This window comes from Pomacea canaliculata, linkage group LG7, assembly GCF_003073045.1.
Source record: "Pomacea canaliculata isolate SZHN2017 linkage group LG7, ASM307304v1, whole genome shotgun sequence".
NCBI lineage: Eukaryota > Metazoa > Mollusca > Gastropoda > Architaenioglossa > Ampullariidae > Pomacea > Pomacea canaliculata.
The window spans coordinates 11372294-11398733 of record NC_037596.1 but is presented as its reverse complement, the minus strand read 5'-3'; the positions used below and the strand labels follow the sequence as shown (position 1 = coordinate 11398733).

At 40.2% G+C, this 26440-nt stretch overlaps 2 protein-coding genes across 2 annotated transcripts in view; one reads left to right on the top strand and one right to left on the bottom strand.

Annotated features, from left to right (window-relative positions):
* The window catches only part of LOC112569649, a 117471-nt gene extending 116494 nt beyond the window's left edge, over positions 1-977 (top strand). Inside the window, exon 9 of the mRNA XM_025247511.1 lies at positions 55-977. Coding sequence (XP_025103296.1) covers positions 55-81 — 27 coding nt within the window. The 3' untranslated portion in view covers positions 82-977. The remainder of the gene's footprint in view (positions 1-54) is intronic.
* Positions 1-18724, bottom strand: part of LOC112569638 — a 45527-nt gene extending 26803 nt beyond the window's left edge. Inside the window, exons 1-6 of the mRNA XM_025247484.1 lie at positions 18378-18724; positions 17832-18181; positions 15764-16147; positions 15259-15332; positions 14354-14974; positions 13334-13536 (exon numbers count right to left, since the gene is read on the bottom strand). Coding sequence (XP_025103269.1) covers positions 13334-13536; positions 14354-14974; positions 15259-15332; positions 15764-16147; positions 17832-18181; positions 18378-18637 — 1892 coding nt within the window. The 5' untranslated portion in view covers positions 18638-18724. The remainder of the gene's footprint in view (positions 1-13333; positions 13537-14353; positions 14975-15258; positions 15333-15763; positions 16148-17831; positions 18182-18377) is intronic.
* Between the last annotated feature and the right edge of the window lie 7716 nt (positions 18725-26440).

Genomic DNA, 26440 nt, shown 5'->3' with positions numbered 1-26440 from the left:
GAATGTTTGATAGAACGTGCTTGACCGTTTCACCATATTCTTTTTTCTTCACAGGAAACAGCAGAAAAGGCAGAAGAGTAAGGGGGCTGTTTACATCAGCAACAATGTTGACGTGGTCATTGTATCAGATGGAGACGTCTCGAACATCACCCGTTGACTTGTCAGCTGTGTAAATGGCCCCCCTACCTCCACCCACTGCTGAGGTCCTCATGGCCACCTGCAGGACTCAAGGCCATGAACACCCGCTTTCCAGCGGGTTTTGGAAAAAGCACTATTTTAAAATGTGCTTTTTCTTTTTTTCCAGCAAGCATGTTGGAACAGACATTTTCTCTAGAGAGCGTTAGACCTACTACTAAACCTATCTTAACAAACTTACTATCCATGGAAGTTAAAAATGTTAGAAGCAGAGTTAAACATTTTCCATTTAAATTTGCTGCGCGTGCGTCCGTTTATTAGACTTATAAAAACGATTTCATAAAGGAAAAATATATGTCATTGTGTCATTTATTAGTTACATATATACTGGCGTACATCCCTCAGCCAACCAGAAGAGTACTGTGTCTTTATAATGGACAACGTATATCCCTTTATTTATAATTATAATAAAGAACCTAATTGCTTGAGTCTTGAGACTACATACCTGGCAAGACTGAGTGAATTGATGTGAGTGTTGGGGTGGTAGGGGTGTCTGTATGTGATAGGATGAAACAAAAATGAATTGACTAAGCTCTAGGATCTCTGACATACTGAGATATATATTAGCTGAGACCTTTTTGTGGTGTTTGTGGTGTTTAATTATCGTCTCTGTTCCTTGCCTACACATTTAGAATATTATACAACTTGGTCTGTGACTATTGTTGTAAATTAAATTACAGAGGATCTCCTGAACAGTTTGTGCTGAAACTTCCCTTTACCCTTCTTATAATATCACGCGTTGTTTAAAAAAAAAATTGAATAAAATGCCGCTTAGTTTACTCCTTCCTGTCTTTATCTTTATGTTCACTTGAGTCAACAGAAAAGAAAGATTCATTTCATTTTGCATTATGATCGTCAGTTTGTCACGTGAGTGTGTGTATGTGTTCATCCAACCGTGGTAGTCATTCGGTGACAGCCAGATGTCAGTTAAAAAAAATGTTCGAACTCTCTCAATCTGTCTTTCTCTCTGGCAATGCTAATTACTCCTTCTGTAATTTTGTCAATACCTTTGTGTACTGACTAGCACGTGTTGAAGTAGGAACAAACAAGCCAGAGTGTGAAAAAAATACTTAAGTTAATTCTTGTTGTTAATGTTCAAGGCGATCACGAGCATCATCATGAGAGTGCATGATAACGATAACAGCGATGATGTCATGCTTTGTCTGAGTGATTGCTCAGTGTATGTTATCCTCATGACACAAATTAAATATTTTCCGGATAACTGACCACAAAAAGGGGCAAAATAAACTAAAAAAAAAACCTCTTTATAATGCACTGACCATGAAGTGGCAATGTTTTAAATTTCTTGTCACACATCGTGTTCTTATCATCCTTTAAGACTCCGGCAAGCCAGCAGGGTGCATATATATCCAGCGACGTAGTCATTCAAATCATATAGGCTTAGGCCGACTCAGCCCAAACTTTTATCGGATAGGAACATGGCAGGTTATATTCACCTCTCTGTCAACATATTCCCCAGCCAGAGTCATGCCTTTTAATAGTCATCGATTATGCATTTTATCTCAATTAACTCTGTCATCAACATCGTCGTCGACATTCAATGCCTCTACGTTCTATTAGGGTGTACAGGATTGTAATGGTGAAGCACATTCTGTCAATAGTTAGCCAAGTTATCTGTATATTGTCCCCATAACTTCAATACGATTTCATATTATTTTATAAATCTCTTTGTGCATGTGTATGTGTGGGTGACAGACAGATCACGAGCGTTTGTGTTAAACTGAATGGTAATGATTTAGAGATGTCATTATAAAAGTCATATTCTTCAAATCCATATTTCTCTCTTGCAGTACTATTTAGTCTTTTTGTAACATTTGCTAGTAGATTCATTTGATTGCTGGCTAGCACGTATACAGTGTTGGCAAACAAACAAACCCAAAGGAAGAAAGCTTAGGCCTCTTTGAGGGGAACATATATATATGTCTGTCAGGTCAAGGACCTGTGAAGCCTGATTTTAGGTTTCACCTCGATCTTGCCGTAAACACTTGGGTCGTAAATGTGAACAGAGCAGCACACATCCATCCATGCACACGTCCCCGCTCCCCTCCCCTCATCTCAAGTAGCAGGAAGGAGTGAGGAAAGAAAGATAAGCGATAAAATTACATGGCTTTACCACACTGCACAATATTATACACCTCTCTGCACAGTCAGGCAAAGTTGTATATTATAACACGATGAAACGAATTTAGGGAGTAAACTTTAATGCTACATTCACAAAATAAGAAAAAGTCCCAGCTACAAAAGGAACATCCCATCGTCTCAAAACAATATATTTTCGAGTACAGTGACTAGATATAAAGAGAATGTATGATGCTTTCCTGTTGCTGAAGATGATCACAAGAATTATCATTACAATGATAACAATTACAAATTACTTCATGCTTTGTCTGAGTGATTGCTTAGTATATTCTTATAAAATAAATAAATGGTTTTCAGGTTGGCTGACTGCAAACTTGTCGACCAGATAAAGGGGCAGTTCAATGAAAAGTAAAAAAACAAAAACAAACATTGCAACAATGTTTTTAAATTTCTTCTCACACATAGTTCTTTACTGTGATCTTATCATCCTTTGTGACTTCAGCTAACTAGCAGGTGTATGCATACCCAGCGATCTAGTTATTTACATCATAAAGGCCTAGGTCCATTCGACCAGCTCACTTATTTTATCTGATAGCTACATCAATGATACAATTCTTCTATGGTTCATATTTCACAGCTCGTCATGCTTTACCATCATTCATTCATACTGGTCTGCTGCAGTTCTGTCACCATCACCCTCATAATCATTCAATAATTGGTTTTTTATGGTCTGGCGGATTCAGATGGCGGCAATGGCTCCCTGAATCCAAAGAGGGTTAGGGAAGGTAATTGATGTCATATATGGTGGCTGATTTCAATAAAGCTCTTTTTTTTTTCTTCTTATCTGTCTTCTGTCTCCCTTCCCTCTCAACTATAACTTTTGTACATTTCCACTTGGCAGCTTTATGGACCTCAAGCCTTTGATCTGGCCTGGTAAGAGAAATCAGTAGAATACTCTGGAGACCCTGCCTCATGACATGACATCCTATTCCCATAAAAAGAAACTCTAAAGATGATAGAAAGTAAAAGATGATGATGCTTTAGTGATTTCCTGCAACACAGTTAGTGAACGTTTTTCAACAGCAACAAAACAAAGAGAGGGGAGAAGCTCTCAAAACCAAGAGGGAAAATGAAAAAAACGAGTTGTAAAAACTAAATCCCCATAAATTGTTTTTACCTAGTCATATTTCCCATATGATTTTCTCCAAACTATTATGGCTCATACATAAAGCTAAACTAACCATACATATATCTATATATCCTAAACAACTTCAAATTATTATTTCAATAGTCAACAAACTTATGTGAACAACTGGGAGACAATCACCATTTGAGTCAGTGCATGCATGTACAGTTGACATGTAGTGGCATTGGTACCGGATATGTGTGTATATTTTATGAGTGTACATAGCTAGATGACACTGTGCACACATACTTTTATGTAGGTGAGCATACATCTATGCATGTATCGTAGAGCATTGTACTCTCTGTGTATTTGAATAGACAAGAAGTGAAAACAAAATGAAGTTCTAATATAAATATTTATTCAAATCCCTGTAATCAAGATGTAAAGAAAGTAATTTTAGTAATATTTTTGCAAGCATACTATAATCATACTTACATTATTTCTAAGCTAGTCATAGATGTCTTGCAGTCAACTGTAAGTATTCTTTGAACTGGACAGTATACTGAATGCATAGTAAAGCTTTCAAGTTCTGTAGGTAAAGGGAGACAATTTGAAATTTTGAGCCTTTCGTGTAATTTAAAATTTGTCTAATATAACAGCAACATGCAACTAAACTAAATATTAATTTAATGACAGTATAGTATTACTTTTGCATGTTTTGAATGCACAAGTTCATATGCCGTATATTTATGTGGGAGAATTGCTCAAGAGGGCATTCATAGTTATGCATTTTGAATATGTGTGTGTGTGTGCACACAATGTGCGTCTGTTGTAGAAGTACGCATGTCTGTTACATGCTAATATATGTGGTTGGTTGTTTGTGATTTAGACTGTGTATGATTTATGTAAAACAATGAGCAAAAGTTTTGAAATGGGTGGTATATAAATCCACATTATTATTATTGCTACTACTACCACCACATTTGTATATTATTCATTAAACTCTCATTTCATGGACAGGATCATTACAAAAAGTATAACCCTATCTATTTGATTCAACTATTTTTTAATGAGAGAATAAAATTTACAAAACAGCTTAGTCTTATCAATACCAAGCATTAGCACAACAGGATATAAATGGACTTGATAATAATTATAGTTATACCCAGACTGTATTGCAGTAGGGAGGAGGATCAAACTGGTGTTTTATGCTAAGACAGCTACCAAAGCTATATCATGGCCAAGAAAACTGTATAATCTAAGAGCAAGGTTTAGAGCAGTCAAGGTGTTTTTGGAAATGATATATGACATCAGACCATGACCACATATGTTCTGTAAAATTCTATAATATTAAATAAGCTCTGTATTCTGTTGGTAGTTGGCACTGCAGCAGATTGTCACCAAAATTGCAAACTACAATACATCTTTCAGAATATTTTCCCCAACAGAAAATTCCCATCAGTTATACTCATGAACAAAGGGGAGATAACCAGCCTTGATTATGACTTTAAATATGTTGTGAACATAATATATTTTTAAACAGTAATTTTAAGTAATATTTTTTAAAATCACACTACCATTATATTTAGAGTTAGTTGTAATACTTTATACCATTCATATAGCCACATGCCTGCGCTGCTGGGCACACAGTCTCCCAACACATAAAGCAGTTAAGGTTACATGGTGTGCAGGTAAAGGGAGACAATAGGTCTCAGTGTGTGATCATATTTTAAGGCATGTAATAGAAAAAGTGTAAAATGAATAATTGAATGTAAAATAAACGGATTAATCATTTAAATAGCATAATAGGTGTATCATTTAACTATGTGAGTATTAACATGTGATGTCTTAATAGGCTAACATGTGTAGTGATACAATCAGAGGCGGCGTCAGGAACCGTTAAGAACACGCGGGGCCTGGGGCCGACCATCCGCGCGGGGCCGGGGTAATGGAGTACATGTATCAACATTCCTATTGATGTGATGCCGGAAACACTGATTTAGATACAGTTAGATAGGCTGGATATATTTCGCGAAATAACGAATGAATTTAAGTGTTTTAATTGTTCCTAACCTTTCCACCGTTTGTGACCAGTAGCGTTTTTCTTGAATCGAAATAAATACGTGACGACAACTGAATAAACTGCTTGTTTTTATTGTCGGGTTTAACGTGAAGACATGGTTCAATAATTTATTTATTAGAACTTAGAAGTGTTTTCTGAACGTCAATTTTTTTTTTGGTCACAACTTGTTTAACACAGCTAGCAATAAGTCATAAAGATGACCTCGGGTCTAAAGCGCGGGGCCCCTTCGAGAGCGGGGCCTGGGCCGGCCGCCCCATTTGCCACCCCCTAACGCCGCCACTGGATACAATCGTGTATCAATGAACACACTTTTCAGTTCTCAATTGCCATTGTTCACAAGTCTGAATGCTTACATTTCTTTAAAACTGTTAAAACAGTTGAACAAGCATATTTGTGACTTTGCATGATTATTGTGCAGCAATAATTATAGTGTCATGTATAAATTAGAAAAGAAAAAGAGTAACACATTATGTTGAAATAAAATGTTACATAAAAGCCAACGACGAAGAATAGTATTAATAGTTTTAAATAATATTTTCTGCATGAATCTTATTATGGTACTTATGTTTTTTTTAAGTAAATTGTAAAAAGAACATGGTGCAAGATTCCTGTTTTTGTGGAAGTTGAATTTCTGCAAAATGATATTGTAGGCAAGTCTACACTGTGGTTAAAGGGAGACAATCAGAAAATAACTTGCTTCCCCTTAGTCCATAACAATATTACAAGAAGCAATTTCTTCTAAAAAAAATGTATATTTTGTGATTTACATAAAGGACGTATTGGCAATGAACCGTTATATACTTATAAATATATGTTTCAAAATAATGTGTGCACTGAATTATATGTTTGCCCATGGAGTGCACAGGATTGTTTACACATGGTGTGCATCAGGCATAGTACTTGAGAGTGTGTTATGTGAAGTCATCAGCTGGGCCTGTAATAGAGTAGTTTTGTAGTAGAGGCCCAGAAAGGTGATTAAGTTGTATATATATACTAATGGGAATTGAAGAAATTGACAATTAGATGGCTTACAATTCTGAGCTTATGGTTACTGAGTAAAACTTTACTTAGTAACTAGTTATATTTAGTGGTGTAGGAAGATGTTTAGCTTTAGAGGACAAACTCCATGCTAAAAGTGAATGATGTTCACATTCTTGCCTCCTCAGTATCTTTTCTGAGGGGGTGCTGCACCACCTTGTCCCTCTGGTTTTTATGCCATTGTTATTTGCAACCTGTTACTGTCAGAATTGTTAATAAATCACTATTGTCTACTTCTGTTTACACCAAAGATGGATTGTGAATACCATTTTATGGAGGACTACTTTTTGTAGACATTTATGCTACTGTATTAAAAAGTAGTTGGGACAACATTATTAACCATTAAAATAAGAATTATATTATGGACATGGTATAGTGTACGTGTTGTAAGGGAAAGACTGTCATCGTGACAAGATGTTGGCCAACTGTAACAGTTTCATGTGATCGCTGCAATGGTGCTAAACACTGTCATTGATATTTATTTGTTCATTTGATATCTGGTGTTGGTTATTAAATATATTTATATTGTAACTCTGGGCGGGAAATTCCTTGTAAAACGATTGTTGTTTGACTTTGTTGAAACAATGCGCATGTGGTGCCTGAGGGTGACACGACTTCTAAAATATTTTAACCACTTCACAACAGTGTGTATTTGTGTCTTTGTTTTAAACTAACAACAATAATCTTTATTAAAACACTCACTCTGAAACTTTTGGGAGACATTTATAAACGATTTGAAAGAACATTTGTACATCGTGTGAATGTGTTTATGCCAAACAGTTCAACTGGTAAGATGTGTTGTATAAGTGAGCCGCTAGTGTTTGTTGTGTTTATATCAATGAATCTCTTAACTCAGTGAAGCGGGGTTGTATGAACCACTCATGTCTGTATTTAGACTCAGAGTTCTGTCCAGTTTGTTTACCACTGGCAGAAGACAATATCAGATTAAACACTTTAGTGCATGGCACTGATATTACGGTCTGCTGATGCCCTTTGACATCACGTTTACAACCTCTTATAGACACATTGACACAGATATCATACTTGTAGACTGACACATTGACACAAAAATCACACTTGTAGACTGACACACGTACGAATATAATGACACATTAACACAGACACACCCACACACATGATGACACACTATCCCACATACACTTCTGTAACAGACAAACTTGGTGAAAAATATATTTTAAATAATTTATTTATATGTATTATTATGAGAACGACATTGTATGACGTCATGAGGTGATGACGTGGTGATAGACTGAAAGTATAAAAGGAGAAACACTGAAGACGAGTGTTGATGTCAGACAGACACAAGACTACAACAGGTGAAAGGTGTGTTAGTGACAGTCACCTTCAGGCGGTTATTAGTCAGGGGAGACAATCACAAGTTGTGACGTGCAGTGGGACACGAGGTAAATGTAGTGGACGTAATGTGGGTCCTGTGCGCAATGTCTAACTTTTCATTCATGCATTCAGCTAGCATGCGCCCACACACCTAATTACAACACATTCAATAAACATCTTGATAACAATTAAAGGGATATAATTAAACAAAGGAGTACATATGTATACATAAAGAGTAGTTTACATGTCGTTGACCTAATCTTAAAACTTATCTCTCAATAGTAATTCCCTTGTTCGCTGTTCACAAGTGGAGTTCACAAATTCCTGCTCATCAAAGTTCCCACTTTACAGTTTCAGTCTCATGTAGACTTTAACGTCTTCTATAATCTATAAGACGGACTCTCTAGCGGCCGCTACCCGGAGAAGTGAAGTTTCTTTCTCTGTGTATTACTTGGTTCGTTTCCGGTGGGTTTTTCCTTTCTGTAGAGCATGGCGTAAAGCCATTACTAAAGGGGTGCTGGTTGCCTCGTGTCACGTGTAGCGACGAATTAATCCAGCCGCTCTCAGTGCCGAACAAGCGACAAGCAGACGAAATAACGCTACAAATACATATTTAATGAAAATAAAATAAAAAACAACACCCCCCCCCCACAAAAAAAAACAAAACAAATGCCTCACAAATGGGTGTTAACTAACCTTACCCACAACTCAAGACAGTTCTGTTCTTGCAACAGAATTACAGTTAATAATTAAGTCCCCTTTTCTACAACGGAAGCATCAACAACTGACACGTCCACGTTTCTACAACAGAAGCATCCACACAGTCCAACCTTCCTCCATGGTGGTCGTTCCTCTCTCTACTAATCTTTTTTATTCCCCCACCCCCCCCAAAAAAAAGTCACAAAACAAAATTGCGTCAGACTTTATTGACGCAACAGCCCCCACTTCCCTCTAGGACTAAGACTCAGGCTGAGCCACCATGCGACACGCGACACCTCGTGCATTATTATTACTGGAATATCTATCTCTCCTGGCCGTATGTCAAGCACTGCCGTCCAGGTTAGATGTTCCACCGAAGTCGACACCGACACTGGGCACCGAAGTTGAGCAGGGCAGTGAGACGGTTGTCGCGACAGCCAGGGGGGATATGCTAACTTGGCCCGCCCACGATTTTTTGTTCCTACTTTAACAACTCTAATCAAACATTTGCCATAACAAAGCAACTAAACATACTAAACACACTAAACAAATTAAAGAAGACAATAAGTAAAGTCGCGGAGAGCAAACGCCGCGTTGATAAAACCACCTAAATCTCATTGAATCAAAATAAGAGTCCTCCACATAGACGACGACTTTTCTCTCCAGACCATGAACACGACATGTATTCGTCACCGACACCACGTCACTGCGGGCCGTAGCCGCGTCCTCGATGTCATCATCCTCCATCACCCGCGCTGGGATACCCGCTTCTTGCAGTCCTGTGACCACACCCGAGTAATCACGTTGGTAACCCCTGAAAAACACCAGCACATCTCTCCACTGTAGACAGGGTGGTGTTGTGCTGCTGTTGGTAGAGGTCAATGTTGTAGATGTTGTTGTGCTGCTCTCTGTCAACATGGATATAAACAATAGCATCCTGACGTGATAAAGCAAACTGACAGACTCACGTGACTAACACACTGTCTTATTTACAAGACTCTTTCTCACCTGTTTGTTATTTATCACACAGGGAAGTGTTTAACTGTAAATAACAGAGACCAGCACAACAACATCTACAACATCGACCTCTACACCGCGTCAGTCACACGACTGTATCACCGAGACTACACAATACCCACACCTACCCGTAACACCATCAAGGAGACTGTGTAGGAAGCTGGCCACCTCACGACTGCACGTGACACAGTCACCTGAGTGACCCTGACCTCGGTGATACAGTCGTGTGACTGACGGGGTGTCTGTGTGGTCGGGCATACCTCGCTTACTGTACTGGTGGACATCATGGCAACTAGTGATCTTCAGGTCCTGCTCGACTTCCGTGACGACGACAAAAGGTAGGACAGAGGCAGGGTCTGGTTAAAAAACATTTATCTTTCCCAACACGGCGGTCTGTTCAGGGAAACCGACTCCATGCTCCTATGCCCAAAAAATGACGACGAAGAATACTTGATTTCAACAGCTGTCACAGGAAACGTCCAAAGTTTCGATTCGTCTCTTTATCTCTCACGAATTCCACACATAGGACTGTTAGCTAGCGACGCTCGTTACACGCACCTAGCCACCTTCTCGTTTCACTGTGTAGCACTGTTCATGAATGAACGTAATGATTCTGGTTTGTGTATCATCGTTAAAATTTATCGTTACCCATGATGAGTCATCAAGTAAGTGATGTCAGAATAATGACACATTGTTTTGTAACACTATGTAACAGCCCGCATTACTCGCTTCAAAACAATCTCTATTTTGACCCACAACAACAGCTCCTCAATCTGTGTCACAAAGCCCGCCTTGAGAAATACAGATCACCCTCTTAAGCACCCCAATATTTTCGCGTTAGCCAACCTTGTAACCCGCCGGAATCCACCGATTGTGATCCTTATCCTCATCACATTCCACACGCCTGATACAAGTCACCTCAAACGATCGCTCCCCTATCTTTACTCACTGCCGATGACGACCAACTAGTACAACCGACCGCTCTCTCGTCATCCCGTGTACACAAGTCGCTCGTAAGGCCTCTGCCTTCTCATTTACATCAGAGTCATAAGAATACTAACAGCAGTAGATGATTGGCGTGATTTACCCCCCTCGTTCACCTGCAATGACTGTGTCGTGTCTTTGTACTGCCTTGCCGCAGCTGAGGCACACTATGTGATGTACAACATGACGCGTGCAAGAGCCGCGCCTGCACGACTCGACCTCTCCAGAGTATGAACATTGTAAGACATCAGATATCGCGGCCAGTGACTGGTCTGCTCACCATCGCAGCCACTTCCATAGGCCCACGACCTACATCCATGCTCTTCTCCATGCCTCATAGCCAGTCTAGCAACCCGATGTTATCCTATCATTTTCCGCATTCCTTTCTCCGCTTGGGCCCCACTGTCCTGGAATCCTCCCGGGCTCTGTTCTCCTTCGGCAACATGCACCGAACGACTGTCGTCTCCCCGACTACAGCTCCCTCTTCCCTCTCCTCTTCGTCATGATTTAGTCACCGGTGTATGAATATCTTGACGCATCGAGTGCGTCCTTATTTTCTGCTTCGCGACACGATGTTACATAACATTGTACGTCTCCTAGCATCAGCCCCGCAAGACGCCTGCACTGTATGCCGACCTTATCAGCCCTTGCTGTATTCTAGCACCCCGCGGCCGAATCGCTGCGTGAGCACCCAACCTTGCCATGAGTGCCTGTCCATGCTCCCTGCGTACTACCGCCTGCCTTCTCCGAGTACCCCGCTTCCTCGTCCAATCCTACATCTGCCTCATGCAGCTCGACAAAGTAGTCTATACACCCCCTCGAAGCATGCCCTCGTATTTTCACCATGCATCCTGTTTCCTCTTCTGTTATTCCATTGCGCTCGTGTCGTCGACTTGTACATTGCACTAAGTCCCACTGTGTGTTACCGCGTCAGGAATCAGCGACGCGCCTACTGAATGATGTTGTTATAAACTCATATTAATTAAGTATGACTTTGTAATACAAGAATGCTATCCAGACTCATCTTTAATCAGATTGTTCAAACAGCCATTTGCTACTTTAATATGTCTCTGTGCAAAAATTAGTTTGTTTATTACTTCTGTCTCTTCTTTTTACTTGCTCCAATTCAACATTTGTCGTTGAATTGAATAAATTAAAAAACGATGTCCTTTTAGTTCACGTTATACAAATGTATGACTTGTAATCAAAAGCAAAATTGAATCATTTTAGCTGAGAGAGGACGTTAAAAACGTTTTCAATCTTCAGTTACATACAAGTGTAACCGAGTGGTGACGTTAGGGTGAGACAAGGATTTTCTCTAACAAACTCAGAGAAGGCAGAGAAACAGACAGGTGTAGGACCCTATAATTAACGAGCTTGAATGCTACTTATGAAAGTGTATTGTGTCAGAGTTCTCCGGTGGGTTGGGGCAGTTGTTAAAGGTTTAGTTCAGTCTATATTGCCTAAGAAATGTTTAGTCTTCCTTTCTGTTGTTTTCATTACATCAGCAAAGCATGCGATGGTGCCTAGTCTACCCCACATGAACATGAAGGAGAATTTTTATATCTAGTTAGCTATTCTTCGTTAAGCCTCATTCTTGTTGTTTTGGTTTGATCACACGTGTTTGACTTTAAAGAACATCAAAGTGTGAAAAGATTGATGATCAATCAGTCTGCTAGTACTTTTGCATTCATTTTTACATTTTTCTTGCCATCCTCATTTAATTACTGGTTTTATGTCCATTCTTAGCTCTTGTGGTGAAACAGTTATGTTTATGTTGTTGACTTAACGGTTTGTGTTTTTGTTTTCCTGTCGGTCTAGCTAGTCTATCAGGCTTTTCATTTCTTTTTATTCATATATGGGACGGAACTCAAAGGATCTTGATGTCCATATTTTATTGAGTAATTTTATTTATGAGTGACAGTATCTTGTAGGCTATATCTAATCTTCTTGAGGGTGACATGTCTAAAGAGTTGTCAGTGTGCTGTAAAGATGGTTCCACAAGATTAAGCCTTGCTGGAAGGCCTAGATTGTTTTATCATACTCCAAATAAAATTTGTCAATAAGTGCTGTCTGTGGTTTTAGATTGGACTTTTAAAGTCGTACAGAGGGTCGCCATCATACTTCACATGAAACAAGATCAGTTGCCGCCCTCTGTAAATTAAAACTTGTGTATAAACATAAATCATGAAAGTGATTCATCGTGATAACGAGAGGCTGCGTGAGGTCACATGACTTACAGAGCTCTGACGGACTAAGATTATGTTGTTCCTCTATCATGTCCTTCGCACATGGACTTTCAAGTTTTTCACTTTAAACTGTCCAGTAAGAATGTAATACTTCAAACAGTTTAATGTGTGTGTGAGAGTGTGTTTAGTTGTCAGATTAGTATCTATGATTAAGATTATTTGGGGACTTTGGCTAGCCTTATGTTTACTGTTAGGTTTGGTTGAGTGTTGGAACAGGTTAGCCACGAAAGCCAATGCTGAGCAATTGACGGGTAGCCTGTCCCAGTAAATACATCATCTTTTACACAACATTATGAGAAACTCTCCATTCCAAGGGTCAAACAAGACACAGTAGGGTGTGGAGATGAGGATGATATAGCAAAAACACATGCGTTAGAATTCTTCTACCTCCTTCACGACATATGAAGTTATCAGCGCACAGTTCATTCATTTCTCTTTTAAAATTGCGACAACATTATGATTGTAGTTTGTGTTTCTAGAACTCACCTGGCTACCAGTGCCTTGTACACGTCACATGTCATTTGACCGTTAACCCCAAGCCCAGTCACTCGTCGCCGCCACCAATGTGTGAGTTTCCTCACGTCGCTACTGTCGTCCCATGGGGTCATGGGGTCAGACAAATCATCGGAGCACAGGCACAGACCACAGATGTTCGAGGGGTCTTCTGATCCCAGACACTGACTCAATGTCTGTAAAAGAAGTTCATACTGTACAGAAATAAAACGAAACCTACAAAACAATTATTATGGGCAACTTAAAAACTTAACACATCTCATGAATGAAGATTAAAATCACTGATTCAATATGATTTTTGGACTGGTGTTTGATGTTAATGTCACTGTGGAAGAACTACCCATGTAAGCTTAACCAAGCCCTCACTGCCTTACCCACTTATGTTTCTTCTTTCTTCTTTCTGTTTTTTCTTTCTTGCTTTCTTCTTCCTCATCCTCTCTCTCCGCTTCCTCGACTAATATGACTAAGGTAAGCGCAGCGGTTACCAAAAATATCTCTTCGTCAATGTTCTCTGTCACACTGATTTGTACCCATAATCCCCTGCACAGATGGCGACACATGGCAAGGCATTTACCACGAACTTACATTACTGGACTGCTAGAAGACGATTTTTTTTCCAGTTAACGGCTAAAACGAGGCATAAGACGACAAAGCTTCCGGTTTATTCACCTTTCAGATTAACTACTAAAATGAGGCATGAGACGACAAAGCTTCCGGTCTAGTGACATTCTTTGTTTAGGCTCGCCGAGACTAGCAGAGGATCACTTCGAAAGAGGCTGAGCGTTGGTCTTGGCAGACAAACAGCAGTCCAACTATACGTTTACGTATGGCATTGGTACCTATGAGGAGAAGGGTGGTGCAAAGCTATATTACACGTGCAAACCTTGTAAACATTTTAACGTGAGAAAAGCTCTTAGAACGTGCAGACACGTGACCTGTACTCATGCAGACTATTTTCTATTTTGTTTGACGATGAAGCTGAGAGGATCATACCTGGGTTAGCTGGGTGTCACGAGATATAGCCTGCTGCACCTGTCTAGCTGTGATGTTAGGGAACACGATGGTTTTAATGATGGGCAGACCGGGGGCGATGTCTCTCACTAGTCTTGACAACATGGTCTCATCCTCGTCCAGCTGTAGTGCGGCCTCTTGCAGCTTCTTTTTGATTTCACTGTTCATCTCTCTCTCTGATATTAGCTGCCCTTGTTTGTTGTCACCAATAGCCTTCACCTCACAAACAACTACCCCATAATATCTGGAAATAAAAAGCACGTCAGTGTCCCCCTGATTGGAGTTCCGCGGCAGAAGGTCAGGAAGTCTGGAGGTTAGGAGCAGCTGTGTAGCTGTGGCAGCTAAAGAAACTTCATTAAGATGCAGTCCAAACTTAAGGCGGCTTATTCCGACCAACACTTCTCCGTTGTGTTTAGACATTTTATCCAGCTTAAAGAACAACTTTTTTGTGGCTTCATGATGAAGGATCTGAACCTCCTGACCAATCATCTGTCGGCGGCTGACGTAGGCAGGAGGAAGGAAGTAGGCACGAGATTGGAGATCAGGAAACAAGTTTTCATCCCACAATGGCAATGGTGACAGAACTTTTGAAGAAACGGGTTCCTGTTGCAGCAAAATTTTCTAATAACAACAATATAATTATATCTGGCAACATTAAAGAAAACACATAAAAGCTAATGTGACTGTTTTACGACTTGCTGACCTAACTAAACAGACATTCACAAGAACAACAAACTGTTTTGAAAACTTGTGTCCTTTGTGAAATCGACTGCTTTACTAAGAAAAAGACATTTGCACAGTCAAGGGATAGTTTCATTTTTTGAACTGCTTTTTCATGTTTCTTGGTAAGAAACGTTTGTCGCCTAGAAGAGAAAATGCACATTTACCTTCAGCTGGGTAGAAGAGACAGGACTGCTGCTTGTCTTTGTACCTTGGGTAGTACGTGAGACGGAGCCAGACTCTATTTCAACACACGTCCATTGGTAATTTTTTAATTCTTTTATGTTGAAAATAACATTCATTATCTAGAGATATGCAAAATCTGATCAAATATTACGCATTTGTATACTAAATATTTAAATAATTATTTCACCACTGAATTTATGGGTTTTGTTTTGTGGATGCTGTAAACACACCGTTTATGTTCTTGTCAATAAGAGACAGTATTCTATAGCCCAATACGTGTAAAGTGTGTAAAATTCATATTTTTCTCATCTTGAGTAGCATCACTACCCAGTAGACATATGCGGCTCATACTATAAACATAACATAGCAATAAAGGACGGCCTTAAATACGGTTTACAAGAGCACACAACACCACTGAAAGTAAAGAAAACTAAAGAATGTATCAAGTAATACTGTAACAGAAAGAACAGACTGCGTGCGATTTACCTGTAGCCTCGACAGGAAGGGCTTGAGCACCTGTAACAGTGTGACGTAACGAGGGAGACACAATCAAAAGTTGTGACGTACATCGGGACATCAGTTGAAGTCGGTCATAGAAATCAACGTCACCTTCCGTCACCAAGTGGACGATGACTTTCCTCTCCAGACCGAGAACACGCTCTACATTTGTCATCCACACCACGTCACTGCGGGCTGTAGCCACGTCCTCAACGTCCTCATCGTCCATCACCCGCACTGGGATACCCGCTTCTCTCAGACCCGTCATCACAGATAAACCCGAGATTTGTCTAGTGTTACCTCCATACAACACCAGCACGTCTCGCCACTGCAGGCAGGCAGGTGTTGTGCCACCGGAGATGACGACAGTATCTGCCGTTACATGAAAACACGCACAGACACGCGCACACACATGCACAAACGTATTAACAAATATACTTGAGATTAGTTTAATAGCTGTGAATGCCAGTAAGAGGTAGATTGCACAAACACACCTCAGATACTTTTTATCTGTTAGTCACTATTGATTTCTTCCTTATTTTCTTCATTAAAACTTAATCTATCAATCTAATTGAATCTAATGTTGTTGCCTGCGGGTGATGAACAGATAGAAGTTATTATGCGTGCGTTAGATGTTTGTATGAGTATGTATGCCTGCCCTTGTGAGAAAAAAAAAAATGTGTGTCTTGCGTCTCCTCGACAGACAATAAAGTATGATTTGATTGATTTGATTTGATCATATCTAAAGGTGTTGGCTGCATCTTGATGTTCCCATACCGTATCCTTCGTTCAGTGTAGCCATCCCGTGGTACACCCGTGCAACATTGTTATCATAGTGTAATTTTAAAGCACGTTCTATAGGCACTTTTTTCGTTGTTTTTTTTTTTTCTTTTGGAAAGCGTTCACTTGGCATCTGAAGTATGTTGAGATAGTAAGCAATATAATCTAACATATCAATTAACGTGAAGGCATGGGTCTACATTTCCTATAGGCCAGTGAATTAAGAGTTTTATTCGTCATCTTGAGCTTTCTTTTAATAATAAGCAAACGAACTACGGTCTAATAAGATTTAGGCCAGGTGTTTAAGATTTGTACTCCATAAGCTCCGTTTTTATCGTGACAAAAAAGCTACAAAATGTCCTTTTTGTCGGAATGAAAAAATGAAATACACTTTCTATTTATCTGCCACATGTATTCTGATTTGCGATTAAGTTATGTGCTTCTTAAAATGCTATGAGACCTTCCTATTAAGATTTGACCTTATATAGTGTCAGACACTAGAACTAATATTTCTAATCCTCTAGCTGAGGGGTGGATAAAGTTCGAATGCGGCCTACCCATTTGTTCATTTGTTTTCATTTTTTGTATTAAGTCTACGTAAGGCTAGTTATTTTGATTTACATTTAATTTATCAAGTATAACAGCGTTAGAATTCGACAGACTGTAACATTCTAACACAGACACAACACAAAGATAACACGGCTGACATGTCTGATGTTAAAGAACATCGGAACTGCATGGCGTGCTTCAAAGGAAAGGGTGATTGTAAAGTTTTATTGAGAGCAAATTCAAACAGCTCCATTTTACACAACAAATTTGATAAGTGAAGGCCATTAGATACTCATTGTAGGTTTTTGGTATTAGCATAGCTTAGAATTCCTAGATGGCTCGCAACCAAAAAAAATTGCCCACCCATGATTTAGTTTTGTAGATCTTCACGGCATGGGACCGAAGAGATAATTTCTTAAATTTACGTCTGTGTGTATTATCTTTGCACTTGTATTTTCAGTTTATTTACTACATGTTACTTGGTACATCTTCTGTAACTGTATAAACGAGCTGTGTGACTTTTCTTAAAGCAAATGCTGTCGTGATGATAATTATTTGCTTACTATGCAATCTATATGTACATACTTTCAATAGTTTTACTGTACTCATAGAAAAAAACGAGCCGATGTCAATAAAGTAATTAAATCAATATATTTTTTTAATTTAACATTCACGCTGCGCCTCGAGTCACCAGTAAACTTTTTAAAAATAATGTGTTAGCACCTACCCGTAACACCAACACGGAGACTGTGTAGGACTCTGGCCACCTCACGACCGCACGTGACACAGTTGATTGGCCAGTCACCTGAGTGACCTTGACCTCCGTGATACAGTTGTGTGACTGGCGGGCCGTCTGTGTGGTCGGGTACACGACGCTTACTGTACCGCAGGACATATTTGTCCTCCATTATTTTGCTCTGCTCGACTTCCCTGACGACGACCGGTGGAGAGCGGAGGGGTCTGGTTAAATGTTCCATTTGCCACCCGTAGGGTGCGTCTGCATGGTAACAACTTGCCACCCAGATATGTACATCAGGAATTTTCGTTACCAACCTTTCACCAAAATACCTGAAGTCCCTGTCACAAACATCAGTCACGCCGAGATAAAAGGTACGTGTCGACTGTTATTGATTGTTTTGGTCTTGGTATGTTTGTAAGCTGATGCATTGCTCTAGATGTGTATATACAACATTCTCTGTAAACTTCTGATCTAGTAATTATGAGATGATAGCCTCTATTTGGTGTCTTATTGTTTCGCCTATAAATAACTTACCCATTCACCTCATCGGCGATGACGTAGGCCACCCCACGTATTGTTGCCTGTAACAACTCGTTGACGGCCTTCTCTGCCTTCTCTTCATGTTTGACATCATACTGCAGGAAGTGAAGCTTAGTCGGTGTCTTCTGTGACAGAAGTTGCCTTTTCTCAATAAAAAGGAGCAGATGATACAACATGGTGTTCGCTGCGCGACTCCCCCACCAAGTACTGACAATGTAGACGTGGTGACCACATCGCAGCCACTCTATGGCCATCAGCAGCAGCACCACAGTTTTACCTGTGCCGGGCGGTCCGGTGACAAAGAGTATGGGAGGCGCCGTGTGTAGCAGGTGAACTTGCTCCGGGAAGAGTGTTATTACAGCAGTGTAGCACTCTCCTGTATGTGACACTGCCTGACCCAGGGTCTTGACACTCACACGTGGAGAACATGTGCATGGCACAGTCACTATTGTCGCCGGACCACAGAACCTGATACAAAGTGATGGTTTACAGAAATGCAATTTACACGTTTACATTCTGCACAGATGAACATAAAGAAGTATAAAGAAATAAACACCTTTAAATTTAATATTTCTGATATATAATAGTTAAACAATATCTTGACTGAGACGAAGCAGCTGGCAAGATCTTCAATTAGAGGACTGTCCTTTCGTCATTTCACTCATCCGTTCATTTGTGTAAGTTGATGACAACTAGCACGGTCGTTGTAAATGAGACAATGACAAATCTTTATTTACGAGAGGTAAAATAAGCAAGGAGAGGGAAGAGCAGCTGACAAGGCTCACCTTTTAGGCCTGTGGGATATACACAACTATTTCTAGAAAGATAGATATTGTAGCGCCTATCCCAGTCCACCAATGCTGCTTTAACCCTTTTTTTACCAGTTTATTGTGGCTTCAACAGTCTAGCATCGTAAGCTGGTCTTTGGTCACGTGACCCAGCCTGACACGCTGTCCTTCAAGGCACCTTGAAAGGTGGTCGACGCCGCGGTGGTCAGAGGAAGAACTGACTTACGACAGTCAAAGACTACACTGGTCATTCTGTACAGAACCTGCAGACCATCTCCCACAATAGACATGCGCGGCCCTGTCGGCTGCTAGTCTATCCTTGTCATCCCCCCAACCCTAGGTCACGGGACGACTGCTTATCTCTGGCTCTCAGCCATCAGATGATATCTATGTCAAAGGTATGATTGTAAATGATGATGTCAGGAGGCGGGGAGTAATGATCAGGAAGTGCTTATCACAAGATGTTCACCAAGAAAACATTCAACAACTGAGGCAACAGTAACGTGCCAAGGAGCACAAGAGAAAATACCTGATTGATTGAACTTTCCAGCCTGTAAAGGGAAGTAATCAACGGAGAAACAAGTCCTAAAGATTCTAGTGTTGCCTCCCTTATCTATTTACTCATTTAGTACAGGGTTGCAAATTAAGACACTGCTCTGGTTACCGCATGGTATCCGCCCAGGGTGTTTCTACAACCCTCATGTCTGACTGTCAGTCCTGTCACAGTCATTTAATGTTTTTATAACAGATCGTGCTGATGGTGTATGTGCTGTTCTATCAAGTTGTACAGAGAGTGAAGTAGGCGGTGAGTGGTTAGTAGTTGAAAAGTAAAATGACCAGCGTCATCTCATCATAATACGTGTTTTCACTACAACAGTTATTTAAACAAAGACTAGTAACACTTGTGTTATCATATCCCCCTACACTTCTACTACTTACCGGGCAACCAAAGTCTTGTACAGGTCAAAAGTCATGTGAGGGTCAGGTCCAGCCCCAGCCACACGTCGCTGCCACCAGTGTCCGAGTTCCCTCAGCACGTGACTACTGACGTCACACGATGTCTTGGGGTCAGCCAACTGATCAGAGCACAGACACAGACCAGTGATGTCGACGGGGTCTGATGTTCCCAGACACCGACACAGGTCCTGTAAACACCCACGTGAAAACAAAGCGTATTCCTTGATAGATCGCGTGTTTAAGCTAAAAGTTATTCCGTAGCTGACGCTTGCGCTTTGCAAATGATACACTTTGTATAAACTTAAAAACAACAAGATTGCAATATCATATGCTCTGATAGAAAGTAAAATGTAGAAACGTCTAATACTTTGATGATGTGAAATAGATTCCTACTTGAGACATTTGGGTGTCGCCGGAGATGGCCTGTTGCAGTTGACGAGCCGTGAGGTTGGGGAAAGCGATGGTCTTAGTGATGCGCAGACCGGGAGCGATGTCGGAAACCAGGTGAGACAACATGGCCTCCGCCTTGTCCAGCTGTGAGACGGCCTGTTTTAGTTTCTTTCTAATGTTCTTGTCTATATCCTGCTGTGGCATGTTAAGTTCTTGAATATTGTCACCAAAGGCTTTCACTTCACAGACGACAAACCCGTAATGTCGGTGAATAAGAAGCACATCAAAGTCTCCTTGTTTCCAATTTTTTGGAAATGATGACTGAAGACTGTCGGCAACGGGTAGATGTGCAGCCACGGCTGAGTAACAAGGTTCACCTAAACATTGTTCGAACTTCAGCTGACTAAGTCCTACAAAAATTTCTTTATTTTGTTCAGAAATTTTCTGCAGACACCTGAGGACCCGCTCCACGGCGGTATCGTCTCTGACATCACTGTCCTGAACTCGAGGAGGCTGAGGACCGAGAGCCTGAGCAGCAGATGATGAAGCCATCGCCTGTCCAGGCTGCCCAGGTGCTGACCCAAGGACCAGAACATCCTGACCAGCTACCGACTGTCTTGTCATGGGCACTCGGTTGACGTAGACAGGAGGCAGGAAGTAGGCGCGAGACTCGAGGTCAGGAAACTCGGCCTCAACCCATTGCCGCCACAACGCCTGGGCTTCTGCTAAGTTCACTACCTGCAACAAAACATTGTCGTTTTATTAAAGACTACTGTCATTTGATTGGCTTCATTTTTAGCTTCATTATTTTTTAAAGTTTATTCTTTCTTTCACAGCCAGGCGATATAATGTACAGGAAGTGACATTAAGTATTTATGTGAACACCTTACCACAACGACGGAACCTACGGTGTGGTGGTTACCTATTTTGTGAGTAAATTTGGTGTAAGTGAGTGACCAGCGAGTTTCTCACACCTGCTCTATATTTTTTTTCCTTATTTTATCTGAATGAGGACGGGAAACATTGGCACATGGCAAGTACTGTGCGTGCGAGAGCGTGACAAAAGTGTGGGTGTGAGTGGCTCATGACGACCGCCTCTTCTTTGATGTGCCGACGTCATTGAGGGGCTTCACTCGTATAAATGGTGAAAATCATGATTAGGATAAAAGAGCAATTTTTGCTGCCTGCTGTATGTTTCTGACTTAAACGGGGCGAGAATCCGACAGTTTTCTCCAGGTCTGTGTTTAAGTCCTGACCAGACTTAAAGTTTTGAAGTCCTTACCAGACTTATAAGTAGTGTACATTATTAATTTTATGTAAAACCTTGTTGAGGTGAATGCCTCAGTTTAGATTTTTTGAATATTTTTGTGTAAGTTTTGGGAACTGTTTTTTTATTAGATAATTGTAATATAGAGATATAAATAAATGACTGTTAAATTTAAGGAGTACAGGTAGTCGTCGACTTATGACCGCTTTTGAATGACAGGCCGTAACTCGCTCTGATCGTGTCGGTTATGATAAATTATCGAAGTAGATAATGCTGAGTACTCATAGTCATCTTTAAAAAATTTGTCTTTATCTTTTTTTAAACTTTAGTGAAACTTCGTACGACCACCGCGGATACACTTTCACTTGTACTTTGCTCACTTGCCAGTCATGGCCAGACATACCAGTGATAGTTGTGGTCGTAAAGTTGAACAGTCGTAAGTTACAAAGGTCGTAAACCCACGACTACCTGTATACATTTCTGTCCAGTCTTGTTTATTCTGTTATCTATATGTGCCCGTCGTTGGCTGATGTGCTTGATCTACTCGAATGTTAAGAGGGGCATCATCTGTGAAATCAAATCGAATATTTTATTGTTTAGGCCATCGGCCCTTAACAGGAGGGTGACATCACAATGACTTTGTACATGTCTAAGGTATTACATCAATATACGTAACAACATGTGTAATACATAGAGCACACAATTATACTAATTTGGAACCTGGGTGTCTAATATATTTGCTCATCAAGCCTCATCCATAATGAAACTGAACTACTATAAACTTAGAAATAAGATAAAGAGCTAGAGATAGAGAACAAATGAGCAAATTTATGCTTTGGCCGTCGGCCCGTATTACTGGGAGTCGTAATCACTCTTGTAAATTTTACTAAACATGCAAAACACATTGTGTATTTGCAAACTTACATGTAGAAATAGAATAATTTTGTATTTTTAATGCCTTTAAAATGTAGAGAATAGTTTTACACATTTTTGTCTTACTACTGCTACTTAGTAGCAACTTGAACTTAAACATAATTGGATTTCTATAAAAATGTCAAAGTATATATTTCTCTCGAAGAACAGTATGCCTAGGAAATCTAAACATGAAATGAAGTTCTGTTTCATCTATATCTGTGCAACATAGACAGCTGAAATCAGAAGCATAACGTATCCGCAAAAACTGGGAAAAGAGTGTATCAGGGTTCTTTGGCTACAAAAGCAGACTTTCTATAAATAAATTTTAATCTATACTACTGGTTGTTATTATACAGTTATACAGCAGTTATTATATTTACAGATTATGACGTTCAAGACATATTTATCCCTTAGTCTACGTTTGATAGTTTGAGACCAAATTTTGTTTTAGCATCTTGCCGTATGTTCCCGTAAAAGCATTTTCACTGAAGATATCTTTTACTATTTAAGGAATAACTGTTAAATCTTTTTAATGAAAGTATCATGCCCTATGTTCATAGAAATTCTGTGAACATATATTAATTAGCCTTTGTCACGGACGCCGTCTCTCTCTCTCAAACAACACACACACGACGTACGTACGCGTTCTTTCACACACAAAGCAAAGATTGCCTGAGGCTGTCCACAAGATGTTAATGAGTAGCTGAATGGCTCAGGATTTCACAAACTTCAAGACAAATATGCATAAATAAAAATACGCCACAACACACTATCCTATCGGCGAAACACAGTTATCGGTACATGCAATGTTTACAATCCGGGGACTTACACGATCAATCACACTTCAATAACTCTTAATCTTAATTCTTAATCCTAATCCCCACTCTCAATCTCACTTCTTATCATGAAGTTAATAATCGCACCAGCAGTCATTTAGTACTTTACTCACAGTTCTGTTCGTCCACACACAGTTCCAATTTATTATCTCATTTACATTTTCTTGGCGGCAAGAAACCCACGGTACACACAGTCTACACGGTCTACACACTGCTGGGCGCTTCCCGAAGACGAAAAGATTAGATCTAGACGAATCGTCGATCACAAGTGCGCTACCTACTACAATCGTCCGTACACAGAAGAAAAAGGAACCTTGTCTAGGCAAGGAATTACTTTTAAGATCTACGCTCACATTAAAACACACAATATCCTTCCACTCTCATGTCCGCCAAAGCCGTCTGCTTCTCTACATTCTTTGCTAGAGTGATCTCCCTGATACTCTCACTCATCAATGCATTACAAACAGCGAAGGGATTAAACTAACTTTAAAACGTGGAGGCACGGACTGATCCGTGACAGCCTTAAGCTGTTACTTTTCCTGTCACCCTTTCTATACTCTAATTGTCCGTTACAGATCACCTTGTCTCACCTGTTGTGTAGCAGATGGCAGATGACTGGACATTGCTGACAGTGGTCTCCCTTTAATAGCATCACATCAGTGGGAGGCAGTGTCTGTTGCCAGTGTTCTCGCTAAAACATGACAGCGATTGTCTGTGCCCTCTGCTAAACACCAGCACCTCCACAACACTTCATCCATCTTCTCATTTAACCCTTTGATTGCAGGAGCTTCACATATTAACACTGCAACATTTGTAACCACCAGCTGCTTAGTATGTGGTATATACTAACGTATAACATTTGTGTACAGTAAATGATCATATGTACAAATGTGTATCAGTGTGATCAGTGCATGTTATTCAAGTCATCACATGTTAAAGTCCAGCGTGAGTGACCATTCACTCATGACTCAATCATCAGTCTGTCAACGAGTGTTTCTCTAGTGACAGAGCATCTCTGTCCTTACATGTCCCTTACAACTCAGCCTTCTTTCCTGTCGTGACTGACATATGACTTTCGTCATTCGTCTGCATGTGTGTTGACGATCTGATCATTTGTGCGCGATGCAATTTGAGACGGCGACATATATAACACGTACAGCACACGAACAGGGTTCGTAGATAGTCGGGTATGGCTAGCTACAGACTAGAAAGTGACTAACTTATGAGCGTCCACAGCAACTCGGTTTTCGTTTATAATTTTTGGAGAAGAAGCATAGGACGACGATATGAAGCTTGTTTTTGAAAGTTATATCTTTTTCAAAATGGATCTTAAACTTGTTAATCGTTATCGTGAACTATAACAAAATACGGTGAAATCGAGCCTTTGGAGTCATGTTTTCCATTCTATTCTTCGGGATGTTTTCAAATAGTTGTAGGAGATACGATCAACACACATATATAAGTCGACAGTTTCTCGAACGATTCACCGTGTTTCTAAGGCTCTTGCAAATCGTTTAAATAGGTAAAATACCAAGCCAGAGAGATGCAAACAAGCAGAAATAATTTTACGCAGTCGCTGGATTTCCAAACGCGTTTGGGTGAGTAAATGTCCCCCATGTAAAAATACAGGAACCATCTGACCACAAAAATGAATTTGTCAATAAAAAAGGTGACCATTCAATAAATGTACAGCTATTTTGTGATAGTGGCATAAATATAATTAGCTGTGTTGTTATAAGTATACTGGAAGTACTCATGACGCCAGGATTTTTCCTAAAACATGAACATGATTTTATTGGCGATTTGTCAGCAGATTGTATGTGAAGATAATCAGGCTCGTGTGTTCTTGTGTTTAGACAGAAAGGATATGTCACCATTGTCCACAGGAGACCATGTCACACACCTGCTGTTATATTTTAGCTGTGAACGGGAAAGGAAATGGAGAAGGAGACGGAAAAGTGCGAGAGACGAGCGATCTGTGTGTGGTTGTCATGAGATGGCCAACAGTTTCATTCAGGCTGTGGACAGGAGGAAATGTCAGCAAAGGGAGGAATGAAAAAGAATGTTTTGTCTTACCTATGTCTTTTTCCTTCGTGTGGTGGTTTCTCCCTTGACCGGGTCATGGAAGTGAAAGTCTCCTCGGTATGTAGAAGTCTTGACCAGATGTTGAGCTGAACTAAATGTTGTGACTGGCTGTATGTAAGGAAGGCCTGGTGTGGATAAGTCCATGACGTAATAACGGACGAAGATACGTGGCCTGTAAAAGCAGACGATGGAGTACGGGTGGGCGATATGGCGACACTGGGGTGCACAGCCGACAGACTCAAAGTCTAAGCCCAATCACATCCCCAATCTCGAAGCAAGTTTATCTCACCTTGAAAATCTCTTATGAGTCATGGATTGTGGCAGTCAATTGCACATAGCGAGGTATGATTATTATTAGAAAACTGTGACACTTTTATGACCAATGGTTAGTGTGCCGATTGTCAATGTTGAGGCAAAGCTATGTAATATTTCATGTGGACAGACTAGTACGATTTGTTGACATACAATGACAACAACACAACACAGGCTGTCTAAACCAAACATTCATAATGTTGTCGTCCGTTATTGCCTCGTTTGCGACATTTGACTGAACACAAATTATACTGAATACTGGTTGAACTAACCTTCCAGGAAATTATTGACCTTTGCTGATCGAGTTTTATAGAGGTTTTTTTTTTTTTTATAAAGCTTTTAGTGACATATACTGTAGTATGACCAGGCACCCGACAGTGGAGGTACAAACACCTTCAAGCTCAATACTGAAGTTTTTTTTTCCACTACTGTCACCTGCAAAGACACAAAAATTTAACAAGCTCTTTACAGCATAGGAATTTGCTAAATAAGTAAATAAGAGAGAAC